Source organism: Haemaphysalis longicornis, unplaced genomic scaffold, assembly GCF_048455015.1.
Source record: "Haemaphysalis longicornis isolate Haplotype H1 unplaced genomic scaffold, Haemaphysalis longicornis Haplotype H1 scaffold_1, whole genome shotgun sequence".
NCBI lineage: Eukaryota > Metazoa > Arthropoda > Arachnida > Ixodida > Ixodidae > Haemaphysalis > Haemaphysalis longicornis.
This window is the reverse complement of record NW_027526203.1, coordinates 234,456,745-234,471,076: the sequence shown is the minus strand read 5'-3', so window position 1 is coordinate 234,471,076 and position 14,332 is coordinate 234,456,745. Positions and strand designations below refer to the sequence as shown.

At 43.1% G+C, this 14,332-nt stretch overlaps 2 protein-coding genes across 6 annotated transcripts in view; one reads left to right on the top strand and one right to left on the bottom strand.

Moving 5' to 3' along the window:
• The first annotated feature begins 4 nt into the window (after positions 1 to 4).
• LOC144142796 (dnaJ homolog subfamily C member 12-like) lies at positions 5 to 9,045 on the top strand. 2 transcript variants are annotated; one of them, XM_077674533.1, is made up of 5 exons: positions 5 to 239; positions 853 to 931; positions 4,126 to 4,256; positions 6,781 to 6,856; positions 8,826 to 9,045. In XM_077674533.1, the coding sequence occupies exons 1-5, from the start codon at positions 150 to 152 to the stop codon at positions 8,915 to 8,917; spliced, it is 468 nt and encodes a 155-aa protein (XP_077530659.1). In that variant the 5' UTR covers positions 5 to 149; the 3' UTR covers positions 8,918 to 9,045. The 2 variants fall into 2 exon arrangements, with proteins under 2 accessions (XP_077530659.1, XP_077530670.1); XM_077674544.1 differs by lacking the exon at positions 5 to 239 and adding an exon at positions 428 to 593.
• A 2,042-nt stretch (positions 9,046 to 11,087) lies between these two features.
• The window catches only part of LOC144142766 (inhibitor of nuclear factor kappa-B kinase subunit alpha-like), a 78,234-nt gene continuing 74,989 nt past the window's right edge, over positions 11,088 to 14,332 (bottom strand). For all 4 annotated transcript variants that reach the window (XM_077674492.1, XM_077674501.1, XM_077674475.1 and 1 more), the window contains exon 19: positions 11,088 to 13,256. In XM_077674492.1, the coding sequence (XP_077530618.1) occupies positions 13,187 to 13,256 (70 nt within the window). In that variant the 3' untranslated portion in view covers positions 11,088 to 13,186. The remainder of the gene's footprint in view (positions 13,257 to 14,332) is intronic.

The window sequence follows — 14,332 nt, the reverse complement described above, 5'->3', positions numbered from 1 at the left end:
TTGCTTGCCTCCCTGTTCTGTGCTTTGGCATATGGCGCTCTACTAAACCACTGCAGTGTGCGAAGTTGTTTGAACTGTTAGTTGTACTGTCCTTTTCTCAGTTGTCAAATACCTGTTGCATATATAGCAAAAAGGCGAAAAATCTGTTAATGGAGGCTTTCTTAGAAAACGTTCTGAAGGGTGGTGGTAAAACGCAGGAGGATTACTACGAGGTGCTTGGCTGCGATGAACTGTCGTCGGTACGTTGCTTCACATTTCACCTACTTGAAGAATTGCGCTTATATCTTAATCGGCCAGTCTTCAACGGAAGCGTATCTATCAGCGCTAGATTGCGTCCAATCTGGTGCAGCGTGCAGACAAGCGAGAAAGCTTCTGCAATCGATAAGCGTGCAAGGTCAGAGAGAATCAACAAGTGGCTTGGAAACTGCCGTTCTCCCGTGTTGCTCTTTTTAATGCTCATTGTCGTGCCTCTAAATAAGTTGGCACGAAACTGACCATATCTAACTCATGTCGCAAAGACACGTTCCCAGGATCATTCTTCGTATTCATATTCGTCTGCGTATTTGGTTCGACGTTGTCGCATGGGAACCAAGGTTTGACAAGTTGCTTGAAAAAAAAAAAAAAAAAAGACTTACAGATAACGCCTAGCTTGAAATAGCGCGTAGGAGTTAAATTTAGGATGTTATCGCATTATATGAGCAATTGCAAGCTAACCATGCCAATGACAGACAGTTTCTTTGTCTACATGTTAATTTGTTGGTCATATTTTTGTAGTTTCTACTTGATATTTTAGACGCATGCATTGAAAATCTAACCACAGTTCTAAAAATTTGTATTATGTTGTGCTTGCAGGACGACCAAATACTTTATGAGTACAAGGTGAAAGCTTTAAAGCTTCATCCAGACAAAAACCCAGACAACCCAGCAGCAGGTAAAATGTGCTTGCTCTGTTTCTGTACAGTTGAGCGACCTGTGTGTGTGTAAATGCAATGTATGCATGGAGTGCCGCTCAACTGTCTTGACTAATTTCACCACTGTCATTACTGATTGTGTAGAATTGCTACATCGTGTCGCTGTCTCCGGTGGTACTGTATCAGTCAATGTGCCCATTGAATTAACGCACTGCTATCGCCTGTTGCATCACTCACAAAAAAAATGCTCAAAGTGCCTACATATAGCCTCTACCTAAAATTAAGAGACGAAAAGATGCGTTATATCCATATTGCCGGCCTTGCTGTCTTAAAAAAAATGTGTATAAATGAGCTGAATAAATTGGCCTCTGCACTGCAAGTATTTACGGTTAATTAGCTATTGGGTGTGCATTACGATTGCTTTTGCCCCTGAACTCTTGCTTCTTTCCTGTTTTTATGTGTGGTGCAATTGAATGTCATGACTAGAGACCGGATTTTAGGCAAATTGGAATTGGAATTGGAGATTAACAAGGGCTTCTATGGTGTTTTTATAGTGCCTAAAAATGCCTATTTCGGCATTTTTGCCTAAAAGCCTGGAGTCACCAATTTTCAATGCCTATTTTCAATATCAGCACCTATGTGAACACTGTTTGGGCTCAAGTTTCACTTTTGGGTGCAATTTGCAATTGCTATCCACGTTATTGGGCAGCATTGACTGTTCAGAACTCTATAGGGTTCGACCTAGTCCTCTAGTTCAACCAACTCCCGGAAAACAACTGCTAGTACAAATACAATGGTACACTCATTTTCAGTGACAAGAGGCACAGTTTTGAACAAAAATCTTGGAGATGGTGTAGTTTGCTATTTCTTTCGCAATTTTCACAGTGGTTGTAAGGCTACACTCCGCCTGCTCCCAAAACGGATTTCTTCAACATGTGTGGTCGCATCCACGTTTCTAGAACCATACTCCAATCCAACTCAATTTTCAACACAACGGTTGAGCATTGAACACGCCTTCGTTAGTAGTATTGAAGAGCCAACGGTGAAACATCACTACGCAGCTGCATTTCTTTACACCCTAAAATTCGCAATGCTGACGGGCTCTAAAATGTGCTTTTCCATCAAAAATTTGTTAGGCTGCCAGGCACCTTTTGAAAAATGCTCATGAAATGTGTGGGAGTGTGTTCGGCAGTGTTGGGACGCCTTGCTTGTACAATTCAGATAGTGTCTTAGGAAATTGCCAGAGTTGTCCCTAACAGTCTTCATGTGAGACCATGTTAAGTTCTAGTAAATCGTCTCCCTTGTGTTTAATATTTGTGTCTGTTTTTGTCATGTCTTAATTTATTCGAGTCAAGCAGACACAAAGTAGCGCTTTATTATTCAATATCCCCAGCCTTCAAGTATTCGTTTTCAGGCCTGTTTCGTTATGTGTGACGCTAGAGCAAGCGACCATGGCCATTGAACATAAGTGTGAGCAGTGTACCTGTTGAATTAAGACAATTTATCTTGATTTGTTTAGGTGTTTTATGGGAAATTTGAACAAACATGTTCAACTGTTGACGCGTTTGCGCCATAATGATAGCATTTTTGGTTTTCCGCTTATAGATACAGGCCACACACGTTTTCGTTAGACATTATTAGCACTCATGTAAAAATGTATCCTGCTTATATTTGTGATGTTGAGGGCCTAGAACGCTGTTTTGCTTGCCTATTTTAGGGGCCTAAAATGCACATTTTTGTTGCCTAAAACTCCAGCCTCTAGTGATGACCTCTTAGCACCTGCATCCACCATGTGAAAATGTACCTTTTTCACAGAATGGTTTCGGTAAACCATTGAGCAGAGCTGTGTCGTCATTTAACTGTCACATTAGCAGCTGAATTCAGGCAGCTATAAAAGAAGCTGCATGGAATTTGAAGTTAGCGTGTGATGAATCATTCATCCACATTTATAGCTAATTGTATTTGCATGCTCCGTTAAAAAAATAAAAATAAAAGGGAACTTCATAGAGGAAGTATCTGTCCTCACATAGGTCGCAAGGTCAGTGCCACAATATTTGTCCAAGGGAATTACTGGAAAAAATTCTGTGCCTGTGTAGGGGAGGGTTGGAGGGTATTGCTAGCCCTTTGAGGGTCAAATTTTTTTGCCATATCAACCCCCCTGGGTCGATTTTTTTTTATTGCTGATTTAAATTCTTTGGGCGAATCCATTTCGAGAAAAAATTGTAGTTTTTTTAGGGTGACCATAAGGTGACACATTATGGGTAACGGTCACTTTATGTATCTGTTTGTCTTGAAGATGAAATAAAATTTATGTATGTATGTGTGTGCTTGCGTATGTATGTATGTATGTATGTATGTATGTATGTATGTATGTATGTATGTATGTATGTATGTGACCATAAAGTGCCCGAATGATGAAACCAATACTAGCTGCGTGCAGAAACCCATAATCCTTCATCTTATCTGATGGAATTGGTCTTTGTGAGTCCTCGAAACAGGAAACGCAACCACGGCGGCATCGTTTGTGTAAGTCAGCACCTTCATAGAAACATGCGTAATCGCTCCCTGGTGAGCATTAAATGAGACAATAAAAAGCCAGAACCCTTTTAGTAAATCAAAACAACATAGCCATCATTTTTGCGGGTGCAAGAAGCTGGAATCTCCCGGATGGTGAAACAAAAACTAGCCACTGCGCACGCGCGTGGCCGGATGTGCAAACGATAGCCAGTACACCGCAGTAGTGAAGCATAAAAAAACGAAAGAGCCATCGGTGTAAGAAAAAAATTTCACGATATTTCCGCAGTGTGGCAGCACATGCCAAGCGAGAGAAATCATTGATAAAGGCACGCTTTTTAAACATACAATCGATGATGTACATGTACGTCGTTGGCAATTTTGAAGGTGTTTGCAAGGGACGTACATGTACGTCATTGACCCTGAAAGGGCTAGTGAACTGTCGGATTATAGAGGAGAATAATACAAAGTGAAAACAACAACCAAGGTGAAGCAGCGTAGACCTGTTGAAGCTTGTGTGCTATACACAGCTGGTTAATGTGGTGGCCAGTTCATTAAGTCAGCTGCAGTGATCACACTGCCCAAGGGCTGTCAGCTGTGCTCCGCATTTCAGACACATGGGAGAGCAGGGTTGCTTGGCCCGCTTCATTCAATAAGCGTATATTTGTGTGTCTGGTGAACTGTTTCTTTCACTAACCAGCTCAGCAGTTCCGAAAAATTCAGGAAGCCCGGGATGTCCTGCTAAACCCTGATAAACGGAAGAAATACGACAAGTGGAGGAAGTCTGGCCTCAGCATGCCGTTTCAGCAGTACCTGAACCTGAATGTCACGGTATGCACTGGTGGCAACTCTTGGATTACGATCGCTGGCAACATTCACCTAGTGTCAGGAACAAGAGTTTCATCATTTATTCACACACCGCAGATGTGTTTGACGTCATTTTGATAAGTGATGTAAGTTCTTCCAGGATTATGTTTCACAAAAATTCCAACATTTTTTGTTTTATGTCTGAAAAGAGTGCAAAAACAGGCACTGGACAAAACAAAGACGAACAGAAGAACAACGCCACTGTGCTTTTCTTAAAGCATTGTCAATGTGTGTGCTGTTTTTCAGAAGAGAATGTACCGCCAACTTGTAGGCATCTAACAAAGCCAGCTAGATATAAACCAGCTCAAAATATGACACTTGTTTGATGAGTGTGGCAAAATGCAATTTAAGCAACAGTTTGTAATGGAAGTTTATTCAATTTTTACAAACTTGGTCCACTGACCTTTCAATTTTTCAATCCCATCAGCAAATGAGGAATTATAATGTGCTGTAAAACACAAATCATCAGCAATGATGACAGCTTCACCAGATGAAAATTTTCTCTCACCCAGCCAGATTTTCAGGTTTGCAAATGAAAATAAATCTGATAAAGGCAAATCTAGATTAATGCAATTTTTTTAATTGCTACGGTCTATTTTTGGGGCCGTGTATTGTCTTGGTGAAAGAGAACTTATGCCCCAGTCTGAGTACCTTTTTTGTTCCCCCAGATCCTCTTTCAAACAACACTCGCCTATTATTGTTTGCCATTCTGTGAGTAGTCAGTAAGGGTTATTCGTTGGTCTGTCCCAGAAAAGCAGTAACCATCGCCTTCCCAGCCGACGAAGTGATCTTTGCTCTCTTTGGAGCGTTTTCACCTGTTGCTTTCCACAACTTTGACTGCTGCTTTGTTTAGGGGGTTTTGTGGTGAATTCGTGTTTCATCCAGGGTCACAAGTCGACGCACCATTCAATTCAATTTCTATTTCCCGAAACACTGGACGGTTCCCCAGCTAAAAGCTACTGCAGTAGCTTGACATAGGCCAGGAAACTGTTACAGTGTCTCGTGGATCACAATTAAGCATTGCAGGCCTACATGGAATGTTTTTTTTGCGTGCGCTTACGGTCCACAGTCAACAGTCATGGCACCCATCATGCACACAATTATTTTTCTACGTGAAATTGTTTGTGCACTGTTTCAGTTGCGGCTCCGGCAGTATTGGCAGTTGTGCACTCTCATTGGCAGTCCTGCGTAACAATGCTGTTAATTTTTTCTACTGTGGTTACCTGAACTCGGCTTTAGAGCATTCTTGAGTTGATGCGTGCTCACTTTATAAAAAAAAAAAAAAAGTTTTATCACCGCACACACATCGCCTTGTTCCATTTTTGAGACAAGTATTGACGTGCTTGCGAAAAACATTGCGAAGAGTCTTTGCTATTTGACTTGATTTGATTGACAGTGCAGTTTTACCATTTGAAATATTTGATACTTACGAATAATAGAGAAACAAACATTGGCTCTGCCACACGACGTTCAAACTTACAGGCTTTGCTGCACGGCATGCCTTTCTTGAGTTGGCCTCTTTGCATAACACTGAAGCTGTGCAAGAAAGCTCAACATTTGTGAGCCTTGAGCGAAACAACTGTGTGCTAACTCTGGTGTATGTTTGCTAAAGTAGAATGCTACTTGTGTAAAATTTATTAGCCAGAGTTTCCTGTCCACGTAGTGGCATGAGTGAGGAGTCAAGAGTTATCACCTGTTGGTATGTAGTAAGGTCATACCAGCCACTAGCATGCCTGGCCTCTTTACAGTGATTGGAGGGACTGCAGCTGGTCAGATATACCCGTTTTCTCAGCATGTTGGGGAACCCGCATTTCCCCATGGCAGTATATGCCAAATTTTTCTTCACTGCTTTGTACCAAGGGAGTCTGCAGCCAGGTTGTTGGAGGCACATGGTGATTTGTGTGGTGAGAAGGAAGCACAACGGTGTTTCTTTATGACTGGAAGGGTAGTCAGTCAGCCATTGCACTATTTTGGATAGACTATTTGTCTTAGAGCGAAGTCCATAATTTGCTCGTTACGAACACGTTCCAAAACCGACGTCGGAACCGTGGGGCTTGCGAGGAGTTGTGCGTGACCATCTGAGGAGGTTGAGCATGCCCAAATCAAATGAAACAAGTTGGGTGTGTTGTTGCTGTCCCAGGGGGGGCATCCGAGTATAAAGGAGCAGCTTGGGTTCATCCACTTAGAGATCACGTTGGGGGTATATGCCGAGGTGGTGCAAGCTTTGTCTCAGCGCAGACCTCTCCCATTTTGGGAAGGATCTTTAGTGAGGCAAGGAAACAGGGGGGCCTCCTTGGCTAGCCAGTGCTGACTGAGGGTTCTAGCTTGACCAAGTTTGTTTTGCCAATGTGGTTCTTGTGTACTTTGTGGGTCAAGGAGAAAAAGAAAGAGGCTAGGAGGTAAATTGTGGGCAGTCTTGTCACCATTTAGGTTATTTCTGTTTAAAGCCTCCAATGTTTACTGTTTTTCACATTTTATTTCCAATCAGTCTTTACATTGGATTACCAAGAAGACCAAGGAGCCAATGTTGATGGAGCGTGGGTACCAGGCACCCGTGCATGGACGTAAGTGGAACCTTTTGCTGACCTACACTTGTAATATGCAGAGTGACACAGTTCTGTTTTTAATTAATGAATCTCTAGTTTTGTACAAGCAGGTCTCAAAGAAGTCTAGCAGCGTGTTTTATTGTAGTTGACGACACGCCTTGTGAGAGTTGCTCCCTAACAGCTGCAAACTAGTATTATGGGGTGCAATCTGGATTTTAACAACAGCTAAAGTGAAAATATTACATGAATATTATCGCAGAGGACTGATTGGGGTGCACCCAACATTAGCCAAGCAAAATGCCTGGCAGCTATCGTTTAGTACCTTGCACTAACTTTACTGCAGCTCATTTTTGTTAAAAACATTTTTGCTGGCTTTTTCTTTTCTGCAGTACAAGTTGGTGAGCCTGCTTTTGTTTAGATTGTGTCTAGTGGTGGATATCATCAAATTTTAGATGCAGTTTGAAAACGATTGGAGCATGAAAACACAACAAACTGGCTACACTGAAGTTATGCCGACAGCTTTTTGGCAAATCCCTCTTAGCACTGGGGGGGCTCGCAAGGCAAGGCTTGCAGTCATCAGTGGAAGATAAGATCTAGGGTAGGAATGAAACTCATGCAGGCAGGCACCAAAATTTTCCACGTGTATAATGCTAGTGAATAGTTTGAGAACATCATCGATAATTAGTGGGTATAGAAAGGCAGTTCTGTGATAAAAACTTTTTTGCATTGCATCATTTAATTCCAGTTGTAAAGTGGAAGTTCATGGAATCTAGAATATATGGCAAAGAAACAAGTGCAAGTGTGGAATAGCGGAACAATTCACGAAATAATTTGAAGAAAAAAAAAACTTTCCAAAAGAGGGGTCGTGTAGTTTTCTCTTGAGGTCCAGTGCTGGTTGTAGTGCGTGCACTCCTCTAATTCTGAGAGATTAGCATTTTGAGAAGCAGCAACTTAAAGGGGTGCTAGGAAAGTTGCACCAGAGTAATGTGACAAAATTTGCACCAATAAATAAATACCAAGAGAGGCAGGTTAATAGTGAATAGCTTGGTACCCTTGTGAACACTTGGTAGATTCTAAACTGCCTATTCTTGTTCCAATGTGTGCATGGACAGACTGTTAGCAATTGGGAGCAGACAAAACCTAGATTTTATGATCGTTTTTAAGTAGATATGGACCACGTCGGTTGCTAGTAGCACAGAGATGTAGCTAAAATAAAAAAAATGAAGCACCGTTTTTTTTTTTTTTTTTCCTGTTGGATAAAGTGCAGACATCAGTGAACTAATGTGTAACTGAAAAGCAAAGTACAAGTGTTCTGATCGGGACTTCAAGCATCGAAGCTACACTTTGGCTATGGGGTGGGCCATAGTGGCGAGGTGTCTCAAGGGACCCAGGAAATGTGTCTCTGGTAACCAAGGTCTCTTGTATGCAATGCTGCTAACATGGCAAACAGCAAAATCAACCAAACCGTCTTCATTCAAATGTCTCTTATAACCAAGTGTCTCGTGTAACAGTGTCTCTTGTAATGAGGTTCTACTGTAGTTTGGATCACCTGAGGGTCTTCAGCGTGCACCAGAATCTCGGCTTGGGGCATCTTCATCCATTTTTCTCCTTAACCAGAAACATGGCAGCTGACATCGAATTCACATCCTCATGCTAAACAGCACGGGCACCTTGGCCACTGTACCACCGTGATATTTGGGGGCAGGTGGGGGATTGAGGGGCAAGGAGCAAGGTGCCTAGTTGAGACCAATAAGCTGCAGAGGTCCGTGGGAGTGCTACTTGCCAAGTGCCCACACATGTGGCGAGCTGACTGGCATGCCAGGTGGGTCCAGTGGCACACATTATTGGCTGCATGCGGCCGAAGAGCACACCTTCGCAAGTGCCTCTGTACTGTGCCACAAATGCTGCAGTACTACTGCGATGCCCTTTTTTGTAGAAGAGCTGCGCACTTGCTCGAGTTGGGTCGCTCATACGGTTTGCATTGCAGACGTCAAGGAACCGGGCGACGCTCTGTCAAATTGGAGAAGCCGGGAACCTGCTGACGAACTCCTGAGGAAATTCAGGAATTACGAGATCTGATCCGAGGTTGCGAGCAAGCTTGTGCACTGCTATGTCAACACTTGCCCGATGGGTGTGCAACAGTACATGCTGTGTATGTGTAAATACGAAAAGAACGAATAAACGCTGCACTGCTGCATTTAAAAAAGTTTTTGAGAAAGAAATTCAATATTTCAAGTTTGGGGGGGGTTTGCACGCCGAAGCTACACCTGGGCAATGAGGCACGTTGTAGTTGCGGGCTCCGGAGTAATCTTGACCACCCGGGAATCTTTAACGTGTGCCGAAACGTTGACACACAGGCGTTCTCGTTTTTTGCCTCTATCAGAAAAATAGCCGCCAGAGTCCGAATCAAACCTTTGTCCTCGTGCACAGCTTCGCAATGTCTTGGCCACTGCAGCAGTGCATGAGAGATCAGTGGGCGTGAACACCAGACTAACAAATTACACATTATACAGAGCTTTCCAGTGTAATCTAGGTGTTGCTTTGGTGCACAAGCAACAAAATTTGACTTGTGTCCTACCAAGGGGAATTTGCAAGTGGCTACATTTTCATTGGATGCCCCGTACTCCCATAGTAAACAGGTACACTTCCAACAGACCACCAAGACCAAGCTCGGCAAATGGCGTGACTGCACAGAGAGCCATTCTCGCTGAAATTGTGGCGAAAAAAACCTGCAGCCTTAACACTGAAGTTCGATTTCTAAGAGCCAATAATTTGTTGCATGAAGATGCCAAGATACCTTTTTGCAATTACAGCTGTCAAATGCTTCCTGGGATCAGCTCTGAATCGATACTGATCGCCACGCTCCCAAAATGCCAGCAGCCACATGGACAGAGTCAAACTTCCCTTCCCTATTGTAGAGGGAACTGAAACTGGCAGGCTGGCACAGGTGCCCAGCAAAAAATAGCGACACAAAACAAACTTTGGCGGGGCTTGTGACGTCTTTTGTCCCTTTGACCTGCTCTTGGCCAGTTTCAGACCAGCTCTCAGTGGCAGGAATAACCCTTTGGTTGAGGCTGGGGGGCTATAGGTGATCAGGAAAGTTGCCCTTGGGCAGTTTTGAAGCCAATTTCAGGGGCAACATCTTGCTTGGACAGGGGAAGAAAAAAAAAAAAAAAAGAATTGTGTGGCGTACAGGAATATGTGCCCGCCAAAATAAGCTGGATCCACCAAACACCATGTTTGCGACGGTTAGATATATTAGTGAGGCTATGAGAACTGGACATCCTGCTTTCATAAGAGATATTTGACTTGGCCCTACATAAAGTACAAATAAATTAAGAAACAAAGTGACCTAAAAGTGAACTATTGAATTACATTTTTTTTTTTTTTTCATCATACAGCAGATGCTCGGGGGAAGGCAACGTTCATTTTGAGATAATACTGATGCTGACCGAGTTTGTGGTGGTTCAGCCAAACTAAGAAGATAGGTGCACAGGATGCACTATTGGGTAGAATAGGAGTGTAGTACTTAATAGAAAGCCTTTGTAAAAATTCTGAAGTGTGCCTATTTCGGGATTCAAATGTGCAGCAGGGCTCCTTTCAAAAATGTATGTTTTTATTAGAAAAAACGTTGCGTTTCCAGAAATTTTATTGAGTTCAATAAATAGAAAACAATAAATGCCTAGATTGCTCTTTGACAACACTTTAAGGTGTTATGGCTTTTTCAGATGCATCTAAGCCAATTAAAACAAATGTTCTTAAAAAAATTACACTCCCCATGGACTGATGAGAACATGAATGGCACCATAGTCACAAAGAGAAATTAGGGCAACAAACACACCCATTATAGAACCACACCAGCAGCAATCAGTGGAGGAAAAACAAAAGAAAACAGTGTTACCAAGACTCCAGCATTACCATAAGAGTATGAACAAATGATTACTACTAAATTATTTTCTCGAAGTTTCAGTATAATGCGGCAAAGGGTGCAGTGTAGAAGGGTACTCTGAAGGAACTGAAGCAGGCACCTAACGTTCAGCCCTAATAATTTTTTATTCAATCAAAAAAGAAAGAGCTATGGCAACTTCACTTTGAAACCATGAACCTTGTTCGCCTTGCTGCACATCGAGAATCGAAATATAGAAGGGATCTGAAACTATAAGCCAGCTTATAGTTGTACAAGGCATACAACAGTAGGGTGCACTTACCGTAAAACAAGGGTAGGTATAAAGTATGCAACGAGGACACGTTCTTGCCAAAGCGCATTTTAATGGTGCAGTCAGAGCAACTTTACATTGAGTAAAGAACGAGCAAAGGCAACAGCATTTTGTAAAAACAAAATAAAAACGTGTGCACAACCACATTAAAAAAAAAAAAAAAACTTTGTGCAGCCGACTGCATCTGAACCCATATTTACAAGTGTAACAATAAACTAGCAATCGTTGTAGTAACAAGATCGTGCACAACAATTGCTGCACAAGAAATGGGCCAACATTCAGGTGAACGCTGTTAAATCCATAAAAAAAGTTCTCCGAACTGTTGGCATGCCTTTCACCTGGGGCTATCCAAAGGCGTACACAACTTGTCCGACAAAAATACTGCTTTACATCCACAAATGGCTGGCAGTTGTGCACAAAACAAGGTCCCACCCAAGATGTGCAGGCAATGTGGCATCCACTCAGAGCCAAGAACATTCGCGCACACAAATGAGCGGGAAGTGGTAATAAAAGCCACAGAGAGTGGAGCAGCTTTTAAGTGCGCCACAAGCTGCAGCCAACTATTAAAAGGCGCTGGCAATTGCAGTGTTGACCCGCTCTGAGTAATACACCATGACTGCCCTTGCCCCTGGGCAGCTGAACACAAAAAAAGGGATAAAGTTCACCCGCATGGCTCTACAACTAAAATCTTATTGCACACCCTTCAAAAGACACTTGGGATACAAGGAAGTAAGCCCTGTGAAATGGGCTGGCCTGTCTGTGCAACGACTCATGCATACGTACAAAAGATACCCATCCAGGAGGCAGGGCCCCACAAACACAAAAATGATATTTTACAGGCAGTAAGCATGGGCAAGATGCGCTCTTTCAGCGCACTACCCATCACAGCAAGCTCAACATCGAGTGCAACAAAAGTTTTAAGCCTTTTAAGAATAGGTCTCCCAATAACACAAGTAAAAAGGAGTGCACAGTTGCAAAGTAAAAGTACAAAACATGACATTTCAAGTATATGTGAGCACACTGCTACAAAGACTAGCAAAGATCTACTTTTCCGAAACGAAAAAAAAAAAAAGGGGGGGGGGGGGGGGGGGGGGGGAGGGGGCTGTTATTCGCAACCAGACTTAGTTGTCGAACCTGATTTGATTTATTGTAGGGTTTAACGCGCCGTTTAACGCGCCGACGCAACGCTGGCGATGAGGCGCGCCGTAGTGGAGGGCTCCGGATTAATTTTGACCACCTGGGGATCTTTAATGCACGCCGAAATCTCGTACACACGGGCGTTCTTGCTTTTCGCCTCCATCACAAAAGCGGCTGCCGCGGCCCGGAATCGAACCCGCGACCTCGTGCTCAGCAGCGCAACGCCTTAGCCACTGAGCCACCGTGGCGGGTAGTTGTCGAATCTGGGGTGTCACCACTGCCGCACAGAAAACAAGGCAGTCCAGTGCGCTGTTCAGGCAGACTGTTTACTGTTATCATACCCAAACTATGCACAATGAGATATTAAAGCATTAATTCCCAAAACAATTTAGTTAACAGAGTTTCTGCAGCACTGTTTTTTTTTTTTTTTTTACAAAATATTACCAGAATTTTCGTTTCAGCGTCAAAGTGGTGCATGAGGTATTCAGTGCACGAAAAAAAAAAAATGCAATACTGCAGAGATTTTCAAATAAAACTGCAGAGGCTTCAGCATGAGACACAATATTTTTTGCTCTGCCATTTCCTTGTTTGCTCAGTTGGTAGACACTCTTGCACCACTAATTTAAGTCAGAAGTTCCCAAGTGAAATTTTCTTGCTGTTGGTCTTTGGAAATTTGGTAAAGGGAAGTGCCACGTAGAAAACTGCCAGGAAAATCACAGGCTCACAATCACAGTGAATGGCAACAACAAAACAGCAAAAAAGACGTGTCCTAACAAACCTTTCACAACAGCCCTCGGAATGCCACCTACTGCTCAAACATGCGCCGCCAGCACGAAGATCAAAAGAACTACTCTTTGAAACTACTTTGGTCGGCCGGCTTGCCGTCAACAGTGGTAGCTTGTTGCAATTGGTCAAAAGGGCTGCAAAGGCAAGTATGGCCAACAATACAGACGAAGCGGACGATACTTTTTAAGCTTAGCCAAGAGGCACTTTCTCATTTCATGGTCATCCTCTTCAGTAATTCGCTGCATTCTTCCTCCAGCCTGGCAATGTTTGCATCAACCCTGCAGCAGGGAAAGCACAATTAGTAACTCGCGCACGTAGCATGCACTGCACCAGTTTGAGCGTACCCAGTTTGTGAGCTACAGAGTAAAACCATCGGGCCACAAAACCGACCAGCAATACCTAAAGCAAAAAACGGTGTACAAAGGATTCAGGGTCACTTGTGTACAAAGTTGAACCCCACTACAACAAAATTTATGGCATGCCCGAAAAATTCACTGTCGTAGAAACTTTGCAGTTGTAAATTTGGCAAACAACCAATTATTCTGAGAGAAAATGCAGAAGTTTTACTTCCAAGTAACCACTCCGCACAGGCTTTTCCTTCTTCCGCTTGGTACTTACTGCTCAGTACTTGGCATTCAGTGACGGGTTGCACAACAACATCCTCGCTACGTGCACTGCACAGACCAAGTAGTACCTAGAGTGCAGCTGCTGGAACTTTTGTGTCCCGGGCTGGCATGTGCGAATAACTTTTTTTTTATTTTATTGAATTACATATTATCTCATATTCGTTTTCGCCAGAATTCCAGTACTGGAAATTTTCAAAAGTGGAGACTGGGCTTCTTTTCTCCCACGATAAATGAGACACATGTGGTGTGCGCTCTCTCCGGAAATCTAAGCCCGCTTTTCTTTTTTCTTTTCGCGGTATCTGCCCTGCATCTTTTTCACATGATGGGGCCGAGTCACTAAACATAATCGAAGTCAAGCGCACGTGCCATGACCAGCTTTTGGATACAGTTGGGCAACTTGGAAAATCCCGTTAAGTGATGTCAGCAACCTCTACATGATGAATTTCAATATAATGAGATCCTCGATATAAAGAAGTAACAAGGTACGAGCAGCCTAATGCCCACTGAAAACCATGTATATTTCATTCTGATTCAACGAAATCTGTTGGTGTAAATTACACTGAAGCCTCGATTCATCCAAACGTATTCATCCAAAAGGACAATTTTGACTAGACAGTGACGGCCGAAGGGAAGGTGTTGCCAGCATGAGTGACTTGGGTACAGTGTACTAGAAGGTAAGGTGTGTCGTGCGGGGGAAAAACCAATGGAGAGCGCGGGTCCCTTTTGCG